Source organism: Lichtheimia ornata, assembly GCF_029851405.1.
Source record: "Lichtheimia ornata isolate CBS 291.66 chromosome Unknown scaffold00012, whole genome shotgun sequence".
Taxonomy (NCBI): domain Eukaryota; kingdom Fungi; phylum Mucoromycota; class Mucoromycetes; order Mucorales; family Lichtheimiaceae; genus Lichtheimia; species Lichtheimia ornata.
In genome coordinates this window covers 478897-504072 of record NW_026695332.1, presented here as the reverse complement: position 1 = coordinate 504072, position 25176 = coordinate 478897, and the positions used below count along the sequence as shown (strand labels likewise).

The 25176-nt window shown below is 43.4% G+C and overlaps 7 protein-coding genes across 7 annotated transcripts; 5 read left to right on the top strand and 2 right to left on the bottom strand.

Moving 5' to 3' along the window:
• Nucleotides 1–407: 407 nt before the first annotated feature.
• Nucleotides 408–1490, bottom strand: O0I10_003718 (uncharacterized protein; the record flags this gene model as incomplete). The annotated part of the gene is made up of 4 exons (XM_058483785.1): nucleotides 408–628; nucleotides 720–775; nucleotides 835–859; nucleotides 968–1490. 4 exons carry the CDS (start codon nucleotides 1488–1490, stop codon nucleotides 408–410), a joined length of 825 nt encoding a protein of 274 aa, XP_058345583.1.
• Nucleotides 1491–2943: 1453 nt separating this feature from the next.
• Nucleotides 2944–3215, top strand: O0I10_003717 (uncharacterized protein; the record flags this gene model as incomplete). Its single annotated transcript, XM_058483784.1, has 2 exons — nucleotides 2944–2974; nucleotides 3043–3215. 2 exons carry the CDS (start codon nucleotides 2944–2946, stop codon nucleotides 3213–3215), a joined length of 204 nt encoding a protein of 67 aa, XP_058345582.1.
• A 74-nt stretch (nucleotides 3216–3289) lies between these two features.
• Nucleotides 3290–4097, top strand: O0I10_003716 (uridylate kinase; the record flags this gene model as incomplete). The annotated part of the gene is made up of 5 exons (XM_058483783.1): nucleotides 3290–3343; nucleotides 3406–3477; nucleotides 3545–3592; nucleotides 3667–3954; nucleotides 4026–4097. The coding sequence occupies 5 exons, from the start codon at nucleotides 3290–3292 to the stop codon at nucleotides 4095–4097; spliced, it is 534 nt and encodes a 177-aa protein (XP_058345581.1).
• A 1416-nt stretch (nucleotides 4098–5513) lies between these two features.
• Nucleotides 5514–7273, bottom strand: O0I10_003715 (uncharacterized protein; the record flags this gene model as incomplete). Its single annotated transcript, XM_058483782.1, has 7 exons — nucleotides 5514–5551; nucleotides 5612–5718; nucleotides 5769–6097; nucleotides 6148–6732; nucleotides 6792–6863; nucleotides 6935–7066; nucleotides 7136–7273. 7 exons carry the CDS (start codon nucleotides 7271–7273, stop codon nucleotides 5514–5516), a joined length of 1401 nt encoding a protein of 466 aa, XP_058345580.1.
• A 1453-nt stretch (nucleotides 7274–8726) lies between these two features.
• Nucleotides 8727–13369, top strand: O0I10_003714 (uncharacterized protein; the record flags this gene model as incomplete). Its single annotated transcript, XM_058483781.1, has 6 exons — nucleotides 8727–9074; nucleotides 9143–10265; nucleotides 10330–10673; nucleotides 10729–12458; nucleotides 12514–12682; nucleotides 12749–13369. 6 exons carry the CDS (start codon nucleotides 8727–8729, stop codon nucleotides 13367–13369), a joined length of 4335 nt encoding a protein of 1444 aa, XP_058345579.1.
• A 652-nt stretch (nucleotides 13370–14021) lies between these two features.
• Nucleotides 14022–14297, top strand: O0I10_003713 (uncharacterized protein; the record flags this gene model as incomplete). Its single annotated transcript, XM_058483780.1, has 1 exon — nucleotides 14022–14297. One exon carries the CDS (start codon nucleotides 14022–14024, stop codon nucleotides 14295–14297), a length of 276 nt encoding a protein of 91 aa, XP_058345578.1.
• A 5123-nt stretch (nucleotides 14298–19420) lies between these two features.
• O0I10_003712 (uncharacterized protein) lies at nucleotides 19421–24054 on the top strand (the record flags this gene model as incomplete). The annotated part of the gene is made up of 6 exons (XM_058483779.1): nucleotides 19421–19768; nucleotides 19829–20951; nucleotides 21016–21359; nucleotides 21422–23151; nucleotides 23207–23375; nucleotides 23434–24054. The coding sequence occupies 6 exons, from the start codon at nucleotides 19421–19423 to the stop codon at nucleotides 24052–24054; spliced, it is 4335 nt and encodes a 1444-aa protein (XP_058345577.1).
• Between the last annotated feature and the right edge of the window lie 1122 nt (nucleotides 24055–25176).

Below are 25176 nucleotides of genomic sequence, written 5' to 3'. Positions count from 1 at the left end.
TCAGCTCGTTAGTTTACAGCATGTGCGTGTAGATACCCAGCTTGATGGTTATTGGCTTGTGATCGTTTCCATGGCAATCCTACTCCTTGATGTTGCTATTCTTCTCTTTGGGTTATTTTTGTTTCACGTTCCCTCTCTCCTCTCCCGTTCCCTTGGTTCCTTCTCGTGCTTTAATTATTGTGTTGATACGACATGGTAAAAACAGAGAGTATCTTTTGATTGCTTTTGGAGTGGGTGGAAAGGGGAAAGGCATACGTAGTGGGGAAGGAAAACAGAAAAATGTACGTGTGTGAATGAATGATAGCAAAAGGGATATACATTGAAATCAAGGAGTGGGTATTTCATATCATAGTCCATATTGAGAGCGATAATGTGTGCGTGTGTGTGTGTGAAAAAAGAGTCATCCACTACTTGGAGTCCTTTTTGGCGGTATCCTCATCCTTTTTGGCAGTAGCATGATGTAGCAGCTTCCTGGCATTGTCAAGCATAAGGTGGAAGGCATCACCACGTTTGGCACTGTCCCAAAAGCGACTTAGGAAGGCAGCTTGGGTGCCATCTTGCCATGATTGAATATAGCGTTGTGTGAGGTGCTGCAATGGCGTTAGTGCTATAGTTGCAATGCGTTGTGCTAAAAAAAAGATAAATTGAGTACCAAGGACTGGGTCAAACAAGACAAGCAAAAGGAAGAACACCAAAGCGGCGGTCGATGATGACTGTACCATCCTCGCCAGAGCGATTCCACCGTTCACCCAGATCAACTGTGTAATAATCAGCACTAGAAAATAGAGATAAAGGTGATGAGTGCTTTTTCCACGCATACATGGGCAACATTACTGCTTCTTTTGGGAAATGGTTTTTTCTATATAAGAGAGCACGTGATGAGTTTTCATGCTATATAACCGATGCTGGGGACCCGTTCCTCCATACGTCATAATTATGGGCGATCCATAATGCTACACACACATACCCGCACTATGCTCCAAACACCGCGCTCGAGTCGTTGCCACCACCAACCAAAGCCCTTGGAATGGATTCCATGATGATGATGAATTTGATGATTTGCCCTGTTGTTGATGATGATGATGATGATGTGGCATTGCTGTTTTACGTTGTTGCTGTTTTCGGTGATCTTTTAATAGGCACACCATACGACAATCATCATCTTCACCAGAAGGGATGACATTGTGGTTGCTATCTGATGATGATCGTTGTCGTTTTGTTTTGGTGAGCATATAGCAACGTTCTGTAAAGAGAGGTTCCGACGACGAATGAGCACCGCCTTGGACAATGCGTGTGAAGCGAATGAGCGATCGTCGAGTGTCATTGGGTTTTTTACGTTCTGGCAAAGGTTCAGCTGACCACCAAGGCGATAAAAGTGATGATGGGTTTTTGGTTGGTGGTGGTGTGGGTGGAGGTACAGGTGGTGGCGTGAGCGTGGATTCCTTTGATCGGTTGTCATCATTGTTATTGCTGCTCTTATTATCTTTCATTGTGTGTGCTGTGCTTGTGTCGATATACAGAATCAAGAAAATAAAGAAAAGAAAGGTGGGTGTAACGATCCATGTCAAAAAGCAAATGGGCTCCTTTATATATTATGCGTGTGTATACAAATCCATGTTATGCGTATCTTGACGAAATTGTAAAGTTGCCGGCGTCATATCAGACCCCCAAACCCTCTCTCACACACACGTACACACTCAGCCTGTGTCCACAATCATCCAACACTTGTTCTCCTGTAGGACAACCCCTCACAAAAAATCCACCCCCTACTACTACATTATCTCTCTTACTCCCCCAACATTTGCTCCTTTATCCTCATTGGGAGATTTTTCTTTCTTATCTTATCCATCATCATTAATGCTGATATCCCACATGAAAACCAAGCTCACTCTTTGTGTGAGAATTCATGGAACGCACAATGATCATACGGTCATCATTATCCCATGTATCATTTCATTTCCATCCTCATCATCCTATGCATTGTCAAAATTGTATGTATACGTTCTGCTCATAAGTATACGCACATACATGGCCCTCACTACTACGGGATCCTATCCCTTTGGCTGATCAGCAACAAGCTCATTGGGGTCTAACAACATTCAGCCGGCGCTAGAACACTATTTTGACTGAATCAGAGGAGGTATGTAATGTGAGGACTTCGTCTTGTGCAATGTTTACTTATATATTTGGTTTGGTTGCCCCGATTTGCCCACGCTTCGTGCACCGGTCCTTTTTTCTGCAAAGGCAAGTGCAAACAACAAGGATCACACATATTTTCTTCATATAACAGCATTCACGAGAGCTGCTCAATGAATTTGGGGGTGATGGAAAGGATCGCAAGATTACACGAACAACCACATGTTGTCCGCTTGGACCATCACTTACAGCGTAAATCATCTTCCGATCAAACATCATTTTTGTTGTTGTTGTTGTCCTTGTAGACGCTCTAGAATTGCCTATGAAAGGCTTTGTGTGTGCTGGGGATCATGTACAAGCATTAGCATCAAGGGATGGGATATGGTTTGTGTGTCTTCATGGGGTATGATCCGATTGATTGACCTCTTTGTATCAACTCCATGTCGTATATCCTCAAATTGGATACTGTGGCTGTATTTGCCAGCAATGTTATATAATTAGGATTGTTGATTGATGTTGTTGGGAGTCCTTTTCTCTCATTCTTGGATCCACCACTTGCAATAGCTTCACGGCACTTTTTTTAAAGGTGCCATTCTTTCCTTGAAGTATGATTGATAATAAGAAGGCTATGATTTGTAATATTTCGTGCTTTGGAAAGAAGACGTTGGTTGACACACGCACAACACTTGAGGAAATTCTGATGATAGTTCGGACTAACTAATTGCATAAGCGGATGTGGAGTTTGTTACATGCTGCTGTTGGTTACCCCCGCCATAACATGCATGGGATGACAATGGCATTCACAGAATGACCGATGAAAAAGATAAAGCTCTTAAAGGTAATCATCATGTGACAAAGACCTACTGCTTTTGTTTGACATTTCCATATCTTATCCCTTTATCTAAGCTCACCAAAGCATTATTGATCCATTTCCAATTATGTTCAATGCGATGATATCATTACAACAACAATCAATATTCAAGCCTATTTACTACTACTTGTGGGGTGTCAAAGAAGCTGTAGACATAGCACATCGGATCGTGTCGGAACGCAAAGCCTACTTGAAAGCATCAGCATAATCACGCGATACGCATTTCCAGCACTTAGCCAACCAGCCGGTGCGTGTACCTATCTTTCTTTACATTCCGTTGTTATGTTGCAAGCTGACTCAGTTACTGTTGTCTTTGTTCTCGGCAAGTATCCAAACGTGTTGTCCTTCATCACCAAGCAATTTAGACACCTGTTGACGACAACCTCCATTGATCTTAGGTGGCCCTGGTTGTGGTAAAGGAACTCAATGCGATCTTATCAAGCAAGATTACGGCTTCGTCCATCTGTCCGGTAAGAAAAGTTGCCAATGCTGTTACGATGCCTCCCCCACCAACTAACCAGCATGAGTCGTTTGCAGCGGGTGACCTATTGCGTGCTGAGCAGAGTCGTGAAGGTTCGCAATACAGTGAGTTGATCCAAACCCATATCAGAGAAGGCAAGATTGTACCTATGGAAGTGACTATTGCATTGCTCGATAAGGCTATCAAGGAGGCACGCGACAATGATGGCAAGACGCGTTTCTTGGTGGATGGCTTCCCACGCAAAATGGATCAGGCTATCAAGTTTGAAGAGGTTGTCGTTGAATCCAAGTTTACGCTCTATTTCGAATGCTCTGAGGAAACATTGTTGAATCGACTCCTTAAACGTGGTGAGAGCTCAGGTCGTGTCGATGACAACATTGAATCGATCAAGAAGCGGTTCCAAACTTTCAAGGAAACAAGCTATCCCGTGATTGAGTACTATGAGCAAAAGGGCAAGGCATTTAAGGTAAAAGATGGATCTACAGTGCATGGATGTGCCTGAACAAGCATATTTATATCATGCTCTTGGATCACTAGGTCAACGCCGAACAATCCAAAGAGGAGGTGTACAGCGATGTCAAGAAGATTTTGGATGGTGCTTTGAATTGACGACTTTTAGATTGACGCCTTGAGTATTATTAGATGCTATATCCCCACTCTATTTCTCATATACGATTCCCAAATCTCGCTGGCAACACTTGAATAAAGAAGCCACATTCTCATTTTACCTCATTCATTACTTTTGTTGTGTGGCTCTTTGTCTGGATCACATTCCTTGTTGTCAACCTCATGGCTATATAAGAACAGCAGGTGGATATCCAAAAATCAACGTTATCTCCTTCTTCTCTTTTCTGCTCACAACCATTAAACCATGTATTTCAGCCGCTTCCTTATCTCCAATTTGATGATTGTCTTTGTTCTCTTTATGGGTCTTACAAGTGCTCTTCCCAAAAAGCGATCCACCATCGACGCATGTGTTCCCGAGGAATTCATAGCCTGTTTAAAGTATTGCAAGAACAAGTATGGCTCACCCGAGAACGCAGTAGTTTGCCATTATGATGGAAAATGTGAATGTCGTACACCTACACATTGATAGACAACAGAAAATTTTCATTGTCGTGGTGATACATACCTAATCCTACTATATGTAAACTACCCAACTGTTGTCATTGTCTTTCACTGTCGTCATTGTATGCTTGTAATAAAACATGATCCTGTATCCAGGTACATCAATTCCTAGCAACGTTTATCCCTATTTCCTATAATTATATGATGTTGGCCGTGGTCAAACGCTCATTTTCAAGTCACACGACATCAGCATACAATGCAACTTGCTGCACCACGATATTGGGCCCCGAAATGGAGCGGCATAAAAGTTGCTGCTTTGTGCACGTGATCACCACCACGTGACACTCGCTTGTCGTTAATGCCATATGCCAGGCGATTCTTCTTTCATTCCCCACAACTATGCTGAAAGAGATAATACCCTGATACCACTTAGCACACAAAATGTAGCGTTACTTCAAGCATTTTGTGCCATGACAAGCGAAAGCTTTGAATGGCGTTACAGCTGAGACAATACTACGTAGTCCACAATAGATGACAACCTTCACTCTTTACGGCTCTGATTCAACAGCTAAACAATGTTTATATACTTGCTGGTTATGAATCTTGCGTTTGCATTGAAAGGATGAAACTTTTCTTCCAAGAAGCATCATCTTCTAGGTACGTAACATGGTATGGTAGGATGCCATCATCCATCAAAGCGATAATAGTGTGCCACGACGGCTATTCTCTAGTCTGAAGCACTGCCAACGTGATGATCTCCCGGCGCTAAATAGGAATCGGATCCTCGCCAATCGAAAAAGCCATAATGTATGCCGGCTAAAGATTCAACTTCAGGGTGGTTAATTATTTAACGTCAAATTGATATCCGGCTAAACAGCTAGATCAGTGCTACATCCTTTCATATTCACCGCACATTGTATAACTTTTATTTACAATGATGCAACCCGCTCTATATTTCTATCTACCCGATTGATCATAAGCCTTTCGTTTTTTAGCTAAGAGAGAAAAAGAAAGATCAGCAATGAAACGTCTGAGCTTGTTCAATGTCAACTTACGATCTCGAAGAACGCTGTACGCAGCTGAGATGGCTTTGAATCTATCGGTAGCCTTTTTCTTGTCGTTGGGATCGGAGTAGCGATCAGGATGATGTTTCATTGCAAGGCTACGTGTCATCATTAGCATCATCTATATATAACATTTGCAATAATTTACCCTCGAAAAGCAGATTGGATATCTGCCGTATTAGCTGTTGGCGAGATACCAAGAGCCCTATAGTATCCTTTGGGATCTTTGTCGAGAGATGATGTATCGCTCCACGTTCGCCTTCCCGATTGACTCTCATGATCCTGCTTCCATGTTCGATAGCGATATTGATCCTCAAATGCATTAAATGCCTTCACCCAATCCGAGTCCCAAATATGAGGGTCGTGTTCTTGTGCTCGTATCTCTTGCTGCCTTTTCCAATCGCGATACCTCAGAGAGATGATAGGGGAATACACTGACACCAACGATGCAATAACCGTGGGAAGGATGATGCCGATCTACATCGGCAATCAATAACCCGTTTACCGGCATGTTTTGTCCCACTTACCCAAAATGAGCCGCTCATTCCTCCAATACCGACACCACCTGTCATTGTCATTAAGGTTGCCATGCCAACTACGGATGCAATAGCCACGCGATTGTGATCATAGACTCGAATGCCGCCCACTCTCAAGTCATGGCCATTCACAAATGTACGCAAATTCCTTCCAAGATAATGCACCGTATAGACATAGGCAGGATAATACACAGGAGCACAATGAATGTCGTCAACGTGGATCTGGACTTGTACAAGGCGAGTATCATCAGCGCTGTACTTGCGTCTCAAAAAATCATCTGCATAGGCTTCCTCTGAATCTTGAATGTAGGATCGAGCAAAGCGTAAAGCTGTCGTTGGATACAAATAAAATGGATCCACTTTGCGATTGATGTTTCGATAAGCTGCTGCCAGATCAGAATAAGCAGGCCGATCCATTAGCTGCGGCGTGAATTGGGTAGCTTCTTGCAAACTTTGACAACTTCGAATGGCATTCACCAATCCTCGTCTATACTTGTGTGATCCATAGATATGCATGCCAACGTGCTCCAACGGTGAATATTCATGTGACCAACGGTATCGTTCGTTGACCCAAGACTATAATACACGTATCGTTTAATATGACAATGGACATATCATCCAACAGGATAGCTTACCCAATGCGTATCATATCCCACTTCATTTCGTTTTGTTGCTGGGTTGTATCGATTGCGTAACACTCGATGACCCTATAGCCCCTTTGTAAGCGACAATGAAACCATGCACCTGCCAAAAGAAGAAGTGTGAAACAAAAACCAACCACTTGTGCCTGGACGATCTCCACGCGAACACGAGCAGCAACGATCCAAAATGGCAAAAAGATCTCCTCTGGAGGACCCGTCGTCTTCACACGTGCAGAGAAAAAGCCTTTGCCATGGTAGTCTTCAAAGATCTATTTTTCCGATGTTGACATGTGAGCAAGTTCTTCATGGCGAGAGTTGATGGGGATGGTGGTTCTTACGTTATCAGCAGCCTTGACGTGTTGTGTAAATGGAATGGCACGCAATTTGTCGCGAGGAGGGCCTGATCCTGATTGAGAGGCATAGGAGCGGAAGAATGGTTTAAGAGGAGGGAGTTTACAACGGAAGAATAAGATCATGCCGCACACTTCGATACCTGCAACGCCACTTACTCAGTCCACGATGACAACTACGATCTAGCTGGAATTGAACCAACAACCACGCACACGCCCATTTGCAAACCTTTACCCGTTCTCCTTCATCACTTTACCCAATGGCCCTATAATACTAGTAGCATTTCATTACTATAATCATTGCACATCTCCATGGCTACTACTATTGTATCATAAAACATGTCCGCTATTCAATCTATCACCTTCACGTTTTATGATGAAGCTATGTGATGTGTCCTAGTATAAAGATATGTGGCCAATGTGCCTATCATCGTTTCCATGCAAGTTGTAAATGTCAGAGCGACGTTTATGTGTTACTTAGAATCCGTTTGGCGGAAGATGAATGATATTTCCCAAATACGGGTCATTTGTTCAGGCAATATCTTGGCAGTTTTGCCATGTAAGAGTTGAGATATTGACATCATTGGTCTTTTGATCCACCATCCACTATCGTAAATCAGCTACTCCAATGTATACCCGGATAAGCAAACATAGACTTGTGTGGCTCGATTGAAACCTTATCGCATCACACGCATATGGAGGAAACGGCAGCGGTAGATATGACATTCCATCGGATCGGCTTTCCGCTGCATCCAGAATTTTAACCGAAAGTGCGAAATGATGCCGGCTTGCCGAAGTAAACATCTTGTAGATTGCTATAGCAATACCAACATAGAACATCATCATAATCGATGTAGCTATAACATTGACAAATGTAAAGGTATTCTTGTTGCATAAGTTTCGCCATGCGTGTTTGAAAGCTGTTCAAACATAGCAGCGCACAAAACTGAGATACATTGGGTTTCAATGGGCGCACATGCTTGTATCAAGAAAAGAGTGTGCCATGCCCGTAGTTTCAAATACCCATCGATCGACAAGACGTTAAAGAATGCTACGGCCGATTGACCGATCAATACCGATTACACATCAAATATCAGGTCCACAGAAATGAGGGAAAGGAGACAACCAGTCTTGCGGGGTGATGGGATTCGAAATTCTAACGCAGTTGGCAAATGTTGATTACGCTGAAACTCAGTGTGCTGCCATGTGTTGCCCGCTGTAATGAACAACAGTGACCACTATTGCTATGGGATCAGGCACAAAACGTTTGGTCTCATGAATTGCAGCTATCGAACGTTGACTTTTCTATCAAAGATGATAGCGTAAAATGATAAAGATGGTATAAAGAGCTAATATGGTAATACTTGCCGAGGCAACATGTAGCACTTCGGCCACTTCTCCATGTTAAAAAAAGGGTAATCCTTTTCGCTTTCAGATCTACTCAAGTCCTCCATGGCTATATCATTTATCAATTTGCTCGATTACTCAGCTAAAGAGTATAAAAAGAGGGTGTTTACGATTCAACAAAGACCACAGTTTATCTCCTCTCGGTTCTCGATTATATTCTAATCATCAGCTTATGGACACCGAGTACACTGAAAAACAGCCACAGCCGTGGCCTTCACGTGACGACTACAGTGATGACAGTGTCGGCGAGCCATTATCACGCACCAAGAGCAGTGCAGGTGGATATGGCGAACGCAAGGGAAACGCCGTCGATTATGAATCAGCCATGAATACATACGAGGAGATGCGACGTGAATTAACTCGCCAATCGACCATTTATGAGAAGAATGATGATCTCGAAAAAGGTGCTCCCGAGGGATTTGACCTTACAGACTACTTATCCGGTATCGATCGTCGACAAGCTGAAGAAGGATTTCAGCCCAAACATCTTGGTCTTGTCGTGAAGAATTTAACTGTCAAGGTAAGAAAATGACATCTCATTTAATGAAAACTTTTTTGTACTAAAGATAATGTCTTCTATCATATCAGGGTCTTGGTGCTGACGCTGAATGGATCCCTACATTGGCCACTGTTGCAGAAAAGACCATCAAGTTCTGGAAATGGGGCCGTAAACAAGGAACTGATCGTACCATTTTGAACGATATCACGTGTTTCAACAAGCCTGGTCAAATGCTTTTGGTGTTGGGCCGTCCTGGTGCTGGTTGTACTACGCTGCTCCGTGTCATGGCCGAACTCCGCAAGGGCTTCACTGAAGTTTTGGGCGATGTCAAATATGGCGGCATTGACGCAAAAGAATTCGGCAAGCTTTATCGTGGCGAAGTTTGCTATGCTCAAGAAGAAGACATCAACTACCCAACATTGACCGCAAAGCAGACATTGCAATTCGCATTACGTCTCAAGACTCCCGGCAAGCGTCTCTCCGATGAAGGCAAGAACCAGTTCGTCGACAACGTCATCTACATGCTGAGCAACATGCTTGGTCTTGTGAAGCAATTGGACACCATGGTTGGCAACGAATTCGTGCGTGGTCTCTCTGGTGGCGAACGCAAGCGTCTTACTATTGCCGAATTAATGACCACGAGCTCATGTGTGAATTGCTGGGATTGCTCTACGCGTGGTCTCGATGCCTCGTCAGCTCTCGATTATGCCAGGTCGTTGCGTATCATGACCGATATCCTCAAGAAGACGACCGTTGCCACCTTGTATCAAGCTTCCGACAGCATCTTCAACATCTTTGACAACACGTTGGTGCTCTTTGAAGGCCATTGCATCTACTTTGGACCTGTTGACCAGGCCAAGCCTTACTTTGAGAACCTTGGTTTCCATTGTCCTCCTCGCAAGTCCATTCCCGATTTCTTGACTGGTATCAGCAATATCCAAGAACGTGAAACAAGACCAGGCTTCGAAGACAAGGTGCCCAATACTCCATCCGAATTTGAAGCATGCTACAAGAACTCTGATGTATACAAGTCGATGATGGCTCAACTTCAAGAATATGAGGCCGAAGTCGAGAAGAATCGTCCTGATGTCGCTTTCCGTCAAGCTGTTGAAGAGGCTCATCAAAAGCACGCTGGCAAAAAGTCTCCATTTACTGCTTCGGCATTCCAGCAGCTGAAGGCTCTTACTATTCGTCAATTCCAACTCATCTATGGTAACTATCATTATGCACTTTGATACATCATCCACATTTATTCATCATCATGCTATGCTTATAGGTGATAAGGGTGCTCTTGTATCTCGTTATGGTGGTGTCGTTGTCAAGGGTCTTATCATGTCTTCCGTCTTTTTCCATATGCCCAAAGAAGCATCTGGTGCTTTCTCTCGTGGTGGTTTCCTCTTCTTCAGTTTAACCTTCAATTCGTTGATCGCACAATCTGAATTGGCTACTTTCATGCAAGGTCGTGGTGTCTTGGAAAAGCAAAAGTCCTACGCTTTATATCGTCCCATGTTCTATTATCTTGCTCAAGTCGTTGCTGATATTCCTTTGGCCTTCATTCAAGTCATCATCTTTGAACTTTGTGTCTATTTCATGGCTGGTTTGAACTTGACAGCTGGACAGGTAACTATTATCACTTGCCATGATTACATGAAGATATTGACTCCTTTCCCTATAGTACTTTACCTACCTCATCAATTTGGTATTCATCAACTTGTGTATGAACGGCTTCTTCCGTATGTTTGGTTCTCTTGCACCCAACTTCTTTTTGGCTTCGCAAGCTTCAAGTACCATCCTTATTGCCTTGTTGATCTACTCTGGTTATCTTATTGGTTATACAAACATGCATCCTTGGTTGATGTGGATCTATTGGATCAATCCTATGGCTTATTCTTTCAAGGCTATGTTCTCGAATGAAATGCACGGCAACTACTTCACTTGCGTTGGGGCGGGCAACTCTGTTCCTTCTGGTCCTGCTTACGAAGATGTTGATCAAGCTTATAAGGCGTGCTCTGTTCCTGGTGCCCAACCTGGTGATGATGCTGTCCTTGGTGACAATTACCTTAAGCTCAAGTATGGTTACAACACCTGGGAACGCTGGATTGACTTTGTTGCCGTCGTGCTATTCTTTTTGCTCTTTACCGTTGTCACTGCTCTTTCCATGGAATACCTCAGCATTGGTAGCGGTGGTGGCTCTCAAGTCAAGGTTTACAAGCGTAACAGAGCTCCAACTGAAGATGCCGAAGCCTTGGCAAAGAAGCGACTTGCACAAAAGAATGAAAACTTTGAAGCTGTTACTGATGGAACCACATTCTCATGGCAACATATCGATTATACCGTACCTGTCAAGGGTGGCACTCGTCAACTATTGTGCGACGTTGGTGGCATTGTCAAACCAGGTCACTTGACTGCATTGATGGGATCTTCTGGTGCTGGCAAGACCACTTTGCTTGATGTACTTTCTCAACGCAAGACCATTGGCAAGATTGAAGGCCGTATGTATATGAACAGCGAGAAGCTCTTTTCCGATTTCGAGCGTATCACTGGTTATTGTGAGCAAATGGATATCCACAATCCCAATGCTACTGTACGTGAAGCTCTCAAGTTCTCCGCCTATTTGCGTCAACCCGCTGAAGTACCCAAGGCCGAAAAGGATGCTTATGTCGAACAAATCATCGAACTTTTGGAGATGGAAAACGTTGCCGATGCATTGATTGGTACTGCTAGCAGCAACAAGGGTATCTCTGTTGAAGAACGCAAGCGTCTTACTATTGGTGTCGAATTGGTTGCCAAGCCCAAGCTTCTCTTTTTGGATGAACCTACTTCTGGTCTTGATGCCCAATCCTCTTTCAACATTGTTCGTTTCATTCGAAAGCTTGCTGATGCTGGTTGGCCTGTATTGTGTACCATTCATCAACCTTCCGCTACCTTGTTCAGCTACTTTGACCACATTCTCTTGTTGGTGCGTGGTGGTAGAACAGCTTATCATGGCGAAATCGGTGAAGATAGCAAGACTATGATCAATTACTTTGAAAGCAATGGTGCCTCCAAGTGTTCTCCAAGTGCCAACCCTGCCGAATATATCCTTGAAGTTGTCGGTGCTGGTACTGCTGGTGTTGCTCAAGCTGATTGGGCTGAGATTTGGGAGAACTCCAAGGAAGCTAAGGCCTTACAAGAAGAACTTGAGAGGATTCACAATGAAGTCGATCAAAACCAGAACAAGAAGCCAAAGACCTACTCCCTCAACTTTTTCCAGCAATTCTGGCTCGTTTACAAACGCTTGAATGTCTCGTATTGGCGCTCACCTTCTTATAATGTTGGTCGTCTTATCAATGTTGCCTTTATCGCTCTTCTTTCTGGTTTCTCTTTCTGGAAGCTTTCCGATGCTGCTGTCGATATGGAGAACAGGTAATGATGACAATTCTACTATCAATGTCTATTGGTATTCATTGTTCTTTCATAGATTGTTCTGTATTTTCTGTACTCTCATTATGGCCAACTCGCTCATTGTCTTGGTGCAACCCCGCTTTATGGAAGAACGTCAATGGTTCCGCCGTGAGCATGCTTCCAAGTATTATGGATGGGCTCCTTTTGCTTTATCATGTATCTTGGTCGAGATGCCTTACATTTGGGTAAGTGTGGAACACGACAACATTTTAATTAATCATGGTACTAATCCCTCAACTACCCTTTAATAGGTCTACGATGCTCTCTTCATGTTCTGCTTCTACTGGACGGCTGGTCTTCAGAATGTCTCCGATCGTGTTGGTTACTTTTATCTCTTGTTTGGCACCTTCATGGGCTTCTCGATTTCATTTGGTGAATTGATTGCTGCCTTCTCTACTACTCCCACCATGGCCGCCGTTATCAATCCATTCTTCTCATCCATTCTTATTCTCTTTGCTGGTATCATGCAAGCACCCGATAAGATGCCACACTTTTGGAGTGCTTGGATGTATTGGTTGGATCCCTACCATTATCTCATTGAAGGTTTCATTGTCAACGAATTGCATGAATTCAAGGTCAACTGCCGTGACGAAGATCTCTTGCCTTTCCATCCACCACCTGGTCAAACTTGTGCCGAGTACACTGAAGCATTCTTTGAGTCTGGTGGCCCTGGCTATGTTCGTGAAGGATCCCTTAACAGTACCGAACTTTGCGAATACTGCCCATACAAGTATGGCAACGACTTCTTTGAGGGTCTAGGATGGTCATTCTCGAACCGTTATCGTGATTGGGGTATCCTTTTGGCATTTTGGGTGTTTAACACTTTTGCCTTTATCTTCTTTGTCTGGCTCTTCCGTAAACCAAGACGTTAAATGTAATTGCTTTTATTTCCTTTCCATGTACAACTTCCAGTGGCAACAGGGCGCACCATTCACCCATCATCACCCCCGCAACTCTGCATTCTCATACACCTCTCACGTTTACTTCAACGTTTTCTTTTACACATGCCCTGCACGCCTGATTAGACATTTCTCTTTTTGCATTGTATGATAACATTCCCATTAAAATCCTAATCCTTGAATATCACGTACATACTGTATGCGGTTTTGATGCAGTTTTTCACATTGACAATGATCGATTCCATTTCATACCTAGATGCCACATGATGTTAACATGTAATAGAAGCATTACTTATTGAAGAACTCAAATGCGTATACACACACATCAACCGCCATACAAAGAAAATGACTACCTTACAAGATCCTAAACACAGAGAAAGATTGTCATGCATCGTCCCTGAGGTCCGGACTTTTTAGCTCAGCTACACAAAGAGGTTCTTCTGCATCTTTGGCTCTCCAGGGTCTAGATACTTTACATTAAACAAAGACCACTTGTCATATGGCATCACACTTACAGCATATGTAAAACAAAAAGGTGTCTGTATCTCTAAACTTTACAATGAAACGTGGGGTCTTTAATAGAACCATGTTGCTCGGCGGGGTGAAAGCGATCTTGTGTCAAACTATGAAGTCCATCGTGGCCAATCCCAGATTTCGCAATGTCGCTACCAGCCAAACTGGATCTGGGGGTCGACCTCTTCGACGACGACGACCAAAAAATATTTTTTGGGCTAGTTACGACATTGAGCATGAAACTTTCACACAAGGTGCAGTTGGCCAAGCCGAGCTCACTGCTCTATTCAAAAACCCACGTTCGATTGTAAAGTTTGGAGATACAGGCACCTTTATGTTTGTAAGCGTGATGCTATATGAAGAGTGGTCTTTGTTCATTGTCAAGTAGGTGGACCCTGGCAGAGCAAAAGATGCAGAGGGTCGTGTTGTGTAACACAGCTACGTTTGCATGAATGAAAGGGTCAATGTGTAATTACTTTATGGATCATCTAGGAACAGGCATGTATTGCTAGCTAACGGCCACTTTTATCCAATCATCATTGTTGTGAGATCCACTGCATGGGAACGACGCCCCTGCTCTAGACATTCATTTCCATGATTAAAGTAGGTTGATCCGAGCTGATTTGACTGAGCTACGGTCAAAGAGAGATTACATCACTCTGGACATAGAGCACGCTCGATGTAGCTCAACCGATGAAATCTTGTGTGAGCGTAACTCAACCAAATCAGCTCGGATCAACCTACTTTAATCATGGAAATGAATGTCTAGAGCAGGAGCATCGTCCACCTACAATAGAATGCACAAAAGTTGGGAATGTACAAAAGTGGCTATTAGCTGCCAATGTATGACCTGAAAATGACGTTTGCGTACCTGTCATGCATCGTCCCTGAGGTCCGGACTCTTTAGCTCAGCTACACAAAGAGGTCCTTCTGCATCTTTCGCTCTCCAGGGTCTAGATACTTTACATTAAACAAAGACCACTTCTCATATAGCATCACGCTTACAAACATAAAGGTGCCTGTATCTTCAAACTTTACAATGAAACGTGGGGTTTTTATTAGAGCAATGGGCTCGGCTTGGCCAACAGCACCTTGTGTGAAAGTTTCACGTTCAATGTCGCAACTAGCCCAAAAAATATTTTTTGGTCGTTGTCGTCGAAGAGGTCGACCCCCAGATCCAGTTTGGCTGGTAGCGACATTGCGAAATCTGGGATTGGCCACGATGGACTTCATAGTTTGACACAAGATCGCTTTCACCCCGCCGAGCAACATGGTTCTATTAAAGACCCCACGTTTTATTGTAAAGTTTAGAGATAGAGACACCTGTATGTTTTACCTATGCCCGCCGTAAGCGTGATGGGGTTGCTTTTCCCTAGTGGATGGTGTCGGCTGCATTAACGGAAAGATGAAGAGCTGAGTGAAATGGCACGTGGTGGTTACACAAGCACGTCCTTGACAGGTTGCTGCACACATGGATGATCATGATGATTGCCTTTTGTGAAGGTACGTAAGTGAAACAACATCGAACCATGAAGGTGTGTCAAGGTATATGTACGACAATAATGGTTCCATATCACATTTGCATGTGGGAGAAGGTCGAGCTGCATAAACCAATTTGTATATGTAAACCCACCAGTAATCAACTCAATGGAGGGATCTCTTCACTTTTTCTCTTCTCAAGGTCATCCCACTCCTCATTATTGTATCACAAAAGCCATATACTTCTTGCATGACCGATAACCGGACCACCTTTATTATTCCATCTTCGAAGCAATAGTATGTAATCCACAAGCTAGCAACCTCCAACAACAAGCGAGTAATAAATAAACAATGCTTTATTTCATCTAGCTATCTTGCTATGTACTGTACATTGCCACCACCATCGTCGTAGTCGTAGTCATCCTCCGTCATCATTCGTATTGGTACTCGTCACCAGTCGTCAATCTCATCCGTCACACCAACATCCAAAAGCACACCAAGGGACCGACTAGGCACACGACAAGTAGTCCCATATTTGCTTATTGTGCGCACGACAAACGTCTTATATAGCTAGTCACTGTTGCAAAGCAGGGACATGGTTGGTAATGTGACCATTTGTCGTGCGCGAAACGAGACTGTTTGTCGTGCGCCTAGTCATTGATCCTTCTTGCAGTCGCGTAACCCTTTGAGCCCAACACGCTGGTAGTGGCGTAATCTGTTGTCTGGAAGCATATACACGATAATGAGGCATCAAAAAACGCGTATTTGAAATAGCTCACCTGTTGATGTGCTCATGATGAAAACGTAACATCATCATATTGCCATTAAGGCCAATTAACCGATATCAACATGGTTGAATGATCATTGGTGCTTACACTATCCGATACACATACATACATACATACATGTCACTTGTACTTTGTGTCAAATTGCATAAACTAGGTGCATTCGAAATCCAAATAGCAAAGGTTGTTCAATATACGAAAGGATATTTATTGTATTTAGCCGTAAATGCAAAAGATGAACATGTTACTAGATAACGTTGCCAGATGAAGGGGATTGGGTGAATCATAGAGTCAATTGGTGTCATTGTGTCATTGTATTCTTGGTTGCTGCCACCGTAAACATCTTCATCCATGATTGCAAAATAGCTGTTCCATAATTTGACTTGAGTATTCCAATAGCATCCATGGCTGTAAAACACCATTCGTCAAAGATATAAGGCTTCTCGTCAATCCCATTCCATCCCATCCATCATCATCCTCAGCCGTTTCCACGTGACATGATCCATCCTTCCTGCTGATAACGCGACAAGTAACCAAGCAACATTCCACGATATCTCATCATTGCACTTGATTGCATCCATCCATCAAATCCAACATGTAGGTTGAAAAGAGCCATGTGGTCGCTGCTAGTATGCTTGCTTTTCGATCCAGGCGTTCTCTTCCTTGGTCGTTTCTATCGCTACTCAACCCGGCGAGGATTGGTTGTATTGCGGTGTAGTTGATCGATGATATGGTGTCATCCAAACTAGACATCACCTTCTATATGGACCAAGGGAACCAAACCGGTCAATAGATTCATTCCTTCCATCTCATGCACTAAAGCAATGCAACATCCATATCCATAAGAATTCGTATGTATTGTCACACGTAAATAAAGCTGCTTGTATGTGATGGCTATGTGTTGTTCAGGTGAACAAGGCTGTAAGGCAGGTTGCTGCAAGTAGAGAACGCTGTTGGGTACGATGTAGTAAAGAGCTTGCTAATAACAACTGCTGCCTTGAATGCTGTTGCGATTGGTCGTGGTAGAGAAGAGTGCAAGAGCGTGTGTTGTGTCAAGAGACTCGTGTGTGGTAGAAGAGTGACAAGAAGGCTGTGTACACGCCATGGAGTCGCCATTCAGGCAAAGACAATCGTATCAAGACAACTGTAGCATTGACATGATGGGTTGAAGTAGGACAATCGTTCGCAGGTGGTAGTTGTATACTTCAATGCACCAACGGTTGGGAATGGGAGAAAGAGGGAAGAAGCTCAGAGTGGAAGAGCTGGAAATTTCAGCAGGTTATATACAAAAAACAAGTGGCATAGCCTTCTTTTGCATGTATGAGTGAGGCGCTGTTATTATAGCATGCATCACCGTAATTCAATACTACGTTTGAGATTGTTGCTTCTTTCTAGTGGTGTCTAGCCGATACGTACTTTGAGTATGTTAATGCAACATGTCATTCTTCTCATCATGCTGCTGATAGATTTATTGACGCTCATGTTTACATCATTACCAGACAAGGCGTTCAAGCTCTTACAGATCTTGTTTGCATATCTCACGTACCCATGTTTGCCGTCACCTCATAAATGGATGGCGGTGGTGATGGCGCTGGGATTACATAGGGACCCACGCACGTGTACAAGCAAACATGTATTATGATTTGGCGTGCTTCCTCTGAACCTGGTGATCATGAAAAGAGGAAACATTTACCCGCTTACAATTATTGCTTATACAAGGGAATCAAATAGGTTCATGTCTATCATAGTTTGCACAACAAGGCTGCAGCTCCACCTTTCAACTATGCTCTCCTCCTGCTCCTTGCATAAACATATAATCACACTCAGCACGTAGCATCCATTTACAATGACAACATCGCCATCTAAGGAAATATTATGCATTAAATCTCATATATAGAGACATGTTATCAGCGTGTCATTTCTCAGTGTGCGTTGTTGTGTAATGTGAGAATGTACGTGTGCCACTTCAACTATCTTGCCGGAAGAATGGACGAGAACAGCGGATCAGCTGTTTCAGGCAATGACTTGATAATTTATCCGTACAAGCTTGAAAGACCGCAAGGATGATTCTTTGATTCATCCATAGATCAATTATTCTCGAGAAGGTTTAAAGAAGCGCACATGTGCTGATATGAATCATATGGAACTAATACAAAGGATAAAAAGTACAACGCAGCCATAGTTGAATTATCCGAAAAGAAAACCCATGAATAGAGTGATGCATTTATTGGGATCGGCTGTTCCAAAGTTTCACTTTGATGTTTGTGAAACCTTGAGCTGGGTTATCAGCGATGCTTGAAGAAAAGATCCAGGTTCGGTGAATGAATCAGTAATGGCAGCGAGCAAATACCGGGTTAAAACACATAGTAGAACAATGGCATGGCAACATCAGCACACACAATGCATCATTGGAAAGTTACAAAATAGGATTTTATAGCTGTTGTATCCTTTTACTATTATCATTTAAATATACCGAGACAACAACATGATCGCACAAAGTTGGTATATGACAAGCTTTGGAAGGAGTACAAACGCAATCCCAATTGGGGATGTGCCTTGCCCGTAATTTAAATTGACCGATAGAGTGATACTGACGACTACGGTAATTAGCCGATCAGAGGGTAGATGAAACCGTTATCCGATCAACGATTGCGCAGAAACAGGGGAAAGGGGCACGATCTTCCCTTACAGATGATGGAACTAGAAAGTATAACGCATTGGATAAATGCCGATAATGCTCGAAACTCAGTACATGTGCATCGTTATCAGGGCGATTACAGCTGCAAGATGACATCCATCAACATCCAATGTTGTCATGCACCAAGAACGTACAACACTAGTGTAGTGCAAATTCAGGGTGATTATAAGAAACGGCAATGTCGACATAATCACCATGTATGGTCTTATTATTCTCGTGGCGATTTGTAGCACGTCATTTTTAAAGGTGTAAGAAATGTATAGTATAGATTCGCATGGGTAATCATTTTAAGCCGTTCTGCATCCAGGAAGCATGGATCAACTTGCGGAGGTGCATTAGTGCCAGATTTGGTATTCGATTGCCCAAGTAGTCAACGATGGATAATCATTTTGCTTCTAAAGCCTATTGAGCTCTCCATGGATATATTGTTTAACGTCTTGCTTGTTACTCAGTTTAAGAGTATAAAAAGACGTCGTCTTCTTTTTATTTTGAAATCACGTTTCGTATATTCTCAGTACTCGATTTACTACTATATCCCAGTTCAACCTTATGGACACTGAGATTTCCGAAAAACAGCCACAGCCGTGGTCCTCACGCGACGATCACAGCGATACCAATGTTGGCGCACCACTATCACGTACCAAGAGCAGCGCTGGTGGCTATGGCGAACGTGATGGCAACGCCGTTGACTACGAATCTGCTATGCATACCTACGAAGAAATGCGCCGTGAGTTGACACGCCAATCAACCATCCACGGCAAAGAAGATGATCTCGAAAAAGGCTCACCTGAGCGATTTGATCTTACGGACTATCTATCGGGTGTTGATCGCCGACAGGGTGAAGAAGGATTTCAACCCAAGCACCTGGGTCTTGTTGTGAAGAATTTGACCGTTAAGGTAAAGTGGGCTTTATTCATAAAACTTTAATCATAGCATTGACTAAATCTATCATATCAGGGTCTTGGTGCTGATGCTGAATGGATCCCTACATTGACCACCGTTGCAGAAAAAACCTTCAAGTTCTGGAACTGGAACCGTAAATTGGGTCACGATCGTACCATTTTGAACGATATCACGTGTTTCAACAAGCCTGGTCAAATGCTTTTGGTGTTGGGCCGTCCTGGTGCTGGTTGTACTACGCTGCTCCGTGTCATGGCCGAACTCCGCAAGGGCTTCACTGAAGTTTTGGGTGATGTCAAATATGGCGGCATTGACGCAAAAGAATTTGGCAAGCTTTATCGTGGCGAAGTTTGTTATGCTCAAGAAGAAGACATCAACTACCCAACATTGACCGCAAAGCAGACATTGCAGTTCGCATTACGCCTCAAGACTCCCGGCAAGCGTCTCTCCGATGAAGGCAAGAACCAATTCGTCGACAACGTCATCTACATGCTTAGCAACATGCTTGGTCTTGTCAAGCAATTGGACACCATGGTTGGCAACGAGTTCGTGCGTGGTCTCTCTGGTGGTGAACGCAAGCGTCTTACTATTGCCGAATTAATGACCACGAGCTCATGTGTGAATTGCTGGGATTGCTCTACGCGTGGTCTCGATGCCTCGTCAGCTCTCGATTACGTCCGATCGTTGCGTATCATGACTGATATCCTCAAGAAGACGACCGTTGCCACCTTGTATCAAGCTTCCGACAGCATCTTCAACATCTTTGACAACACGTTGGTGCTCTTTGAAGGCCATTGCATCTACTTTGGACCTGTTGACCAGGCCAAGCCTTACTTTGAGAACCTTGGTTTCTATTGCCCTCCTCGCAAGTCCATTCCTGATTTCTTGACTGGTATCAGCAATATTCAAGAACGTGAAACAAGACCAGGCTTTGAAGACAAGGTTCCCAATACTCCATCCGAATTCGAGGCATGCTACAAGAACTCTGATGTATACAAGTCGATGTTGGCTCAGCTTCAAGAATATGAGGCCGAAGTTGATCAAACACGCCCTGATGTTGCCTTCCGTCAAGCTGTTCACGATGCTCATCAAAAGCATGCTGCCAAGAAGTCGCCTTTTACTGCATCTCCCTTCGAACAAATCAAAGCTCTTACTATTCGTCAATTCCAACTCATCTATGGTAACTATCATTATGCTTTTTGATACATCATTCACATTTACTCATCATCATGCTATGCTTATAGGTGATAAGGGTGCTCTTGTATCTCGTTATGGTGGTGTCGTTGTCAAGGGTCTTATCATGGCTTCCGTCTTTTTCCATATGCCCAAGGAAGCATCTGGTGCTTTCTCTCGTGGTGGTTTCCTCTTCTTCAGTTTGACTTTCAATTCCTTGATTTCGCAATCTGAGCTGGCTACTTTCATGCAAGGTCGTGGTGTCTTGGAAAAGCAAAAGTCCTATGCTTTGTATCGGCCCATGTACTACTACATTGCTCAAGTCGTTGCTGATATTCCTTTGGCCTTCATTCAAGTCATCGTGTTCGAACTTTGTGTCTACTTCATGGCTGGTTTGAACTTGACAGCTGGACAGGTAAAGTATCATATTGCTTGTGAAAATGGTATCAATCGAGATATTGACTATGATTGCTATAGTACTTTACCTACTTGATCAACTTGGTCTTCATCAACATGTGCATGAATGGCTTCTTCCGCATGTTTGGCTCGTTTGCTCCCAACTTCTTTTTGGCTTCTCAAGCTTCAAGTACCGTTTTGATTGCCTTGTTGATCTACTCTGGTTATCTTATTGGTTACACCCACATGCATCCTTGGTTGATGTGGATCTATTGGATCAATCCTATGGCTTATTCTTTCAAGGCTATGTTCTCGAATGAAATGCACGGCAACTACTTCACTTGCATTGGGGCGGGCAACTCCATTCCTTCTGGTCCTGCTTATGAAGATGTTGATCAAGCTTATAAGGCCTGTTCTATTCCTGGCGCCCAACCTGGTGATGATGCTGTCCTTGGTGACAATTATCTTAAGCTCAAATATGGTTACAACACCTGGGAACGCTGGATTGACTTTGTTGCCGTCGTGCTATTCTTTTTCCTCTTCACCATTGTCACCGCTCTTTCCATGGAATACCTCAGCATTGGTAGCGGTGGTGGTTCCCAAATCAAGGTCTACAAGCGTAACAGAGCCCCAACTGAAGATGCTGAAGCCTTGGCAAAGAAGCGACTTGCACAAAAGAATGAAAACTTTGAAGCTGTTACTGATGGAACCACATTCTCATGGCAACATATCGATTATACCGTACCTGTCAAGGGTGGCACTCGTCAACTATTGTGCGACGTTGGTGGTATTGTACGTCCTGGACATTTAACTGCATTGATGGGATCTTCTGGTGCTGGCAAGACTACTTTGCTTGATGTGCTTTCTCAACGCAAGACCATTGGCAAGATTGAAGGCCGTATGTATATGAACAGCGAGAAGCTCTTTTCCGATTTCGAGCGTATTACTGGCTATTGTGAGCAAATGGATATCCACAATCCCAATGCTACTGTACGTGAAGCTCTCAAGTTCTCCGCCTATTTGCGCCAACCCGCTGAAGTACCCAAGGCCGAGAAGGATGCTTATGTTGAGCAAATTATCGAGCTTTTGGAAATGGAGAATATTGCCGATGCATTGATTGGTACTGCTAGCAGCAACAAGGGTATCTCTGTTGAAGAACGCAAGCGTCTTACTATTGGTGTCGAATTGGTTGCCAAGCCCAAGCTTCTCTTTTTGGATGAACCTACTTCTGGTCTTGATGCCCAATCCTCTTTCAACATTGTTCGTTTCATTCGAAAGCTTGCTGATGCTGGTTGGCCTGTATTGTGTACCATTCATCAACCTTCCGCTACTTTGTTCAGCTACTTTGACCACATTCTCTTGTTGGTGCGTGGTGGCAAGACCGCTTATCATGGTGAAATTGGTGAAGATAGCAAGACTATGATCAACTACTTTGAAAGCAATGGTGCCTCCAAGTGTTCTCCAAGTGCCAACCCTGCCGAATATATCCTTGAAGTTGTCGGTGCTGGTACTGCTGGTGTTGCTCAAGCTGATTGGGCTGAGATTTGGGAGAACTCCAAGGAAGCTAAGGCCTTGCAAGATGAACTTGAGAAGATCCATAACGAAGTCGATCAAAACCAACACAAGAAGCCAAAGACCTACTCGCTCAACTTCTTCCAGCAATTCTGGCTCGTGTACAAGCGCATGAATGTCTCATACTGGAGATCACCTTCCTATAATGTTGGTCGTCTTATCAAGGTCGTCTTTGTTGCCCTTCTTTCTGGTTTCTCTTTCTGGAAGCTTTCCGATGCTGCTTTTGATATGGAAAACAGGTAATGATGACAATTCTACTATCAATGTCTATTGGTATTCATTGTTCTTTCATAGATTGTTCTGTATTTTCTGTACTCTCATTATGGCCAACTCGCTCATTGTCTTGGTGCAACCCCGCTTTATGGAAGAACGTCAATGGTTCCGCCGTGAGCATGCTTCCAAGTATTATGGATGGGCTCCTTTCGCTTTATCATGTATCTTGGTCGAGATGCCTTACATTTGGGTAAGCATTATCTTTATACAAGGTTGATCGTCACTTTTACTAACCTATGCCTTGATAGATTTTCGATGCTCTTTTCATGTTCTGCTTCTACTGGACTGCCGGTCTTCAAAACATTTCGGATCGTGTTGGCTACTTTTATCTCTTGTTCGGCACCTTCTTGGGCTTCTCGATTTCATTTGGTGAATTGATTGCTGCCTTCTCTACTACTCCCACCATGGCCGCCGTTATCAACCCATTCTTCTCATCCATCCTTATTCTCTTTGCTGGTATCATGCAAGCACCCGATAAGATGCCACACTTTTGGAGCGCTTGGATGTATTGGTTGGATCCCTACCATTATCTCATTGAAGGTTTCATTGTCAACGAATTGCATGAATTCAAGGTCAACTGCCGTGATCAAGATCTCTTGCCTTTCCATCCACCACCTGGTCAAACTTGTGCCGAGTACACTGAAGCATTCTTTGAGATGGGTGGCCCTGGTTACGTTCGTGAATCATCCCTCAACAGCACCGAACTTTGCGAATACTGCCCATACAACTACGGCAATGATTTCTATGAAGGTCTAGGATGGTCGTTCTCGAACCGTTATCGTGATTGGGGTGTCCTCTTGGCTTTCTGGATGTTCAATGTTATCGCCTTCATCTTCTTTGTTTGGCTCTTCCGTAAGCCAAGACGTTAAACACAACGGATGGCTTTTCCTCAAGTCCCTCTTTCATGCGCAACACCATGTGCACCTTACATAAACATCATCCATTTACATATACAACGTCTTCTTTTATACACGTCTCGCACGCTAATTAGATATTTCCCATTGCATGTATGATAACAAATTCATTAAAGTTCTAAACTCATCATTTTACATCTTGGCCTCGTTGATTGATTGAATATGAGTCACATCATTTAGAGTGTGTAAGAAAAGTATATAGAATATGAATGCTACTTTATGAGAAGGTAATAAAGCAAGTCAAAGTTGATGTATGTTTGTATCATTGATCCATAGCTTAATGTTTATTGTTGCACCTTGTCAAAATCAGAGACATCAATTGCTCACGGAAAATACATAACAGTGGACGCATTACTCAGCGAAATCCCAAGATCGACTTCCCTCTTTTATTGCTTCTAATCATTTTTTCTTGTATATGGGCAGTGTTTGGAGTAATACAGAAGACGTCAAGTCATCAGCACCAACCTCGCAACCGGATAGATCGACCCCATCAAGTCCACAGTCACTTGATCAAAGAATGAGCCATCATCATCATACAACTGTTCCTCCTGCAAATCCATCATTGTATCAGCAAAGTGATAAAAGAGCATCTCAATCCATGGATGCCTTGAGCGATGCACACATGAATGAAGATTCTTCTCTCCAACATTCTCGTGCTTATTGGAGTCGAAAGGGACCTCAACACACACAAAGATGCTGATCATTGTATAACAGGTCGTAGTTGATATCCGCATTCTCGGTCGAGTCTTGATGCAGCCGCTGTATGTTTTGCCGTTCACGAGACCTTTTCGTTCATTCTTTTACCCATATGCATCATCATCATCATCATCACCATCATCATCCGTTCTTCCGTTGTTTCTCTGCTTGTTGTAGTTGTAAACATTTGCCACATTCGAGATAGCATAAAATAGTTGGATGGCAGAAATTAAATAGTCGCTGACCAGATAAGGTGAACTTGCACAAGGTGACAACTGTCATACGTCAAACCATGATTCCAATATCGTTTGCTGGTTCCCATCAGTGCCAATGAGCATGGCAATGGCATTGAGTTGCTATGTGAAATGAGTCCATGTTGAC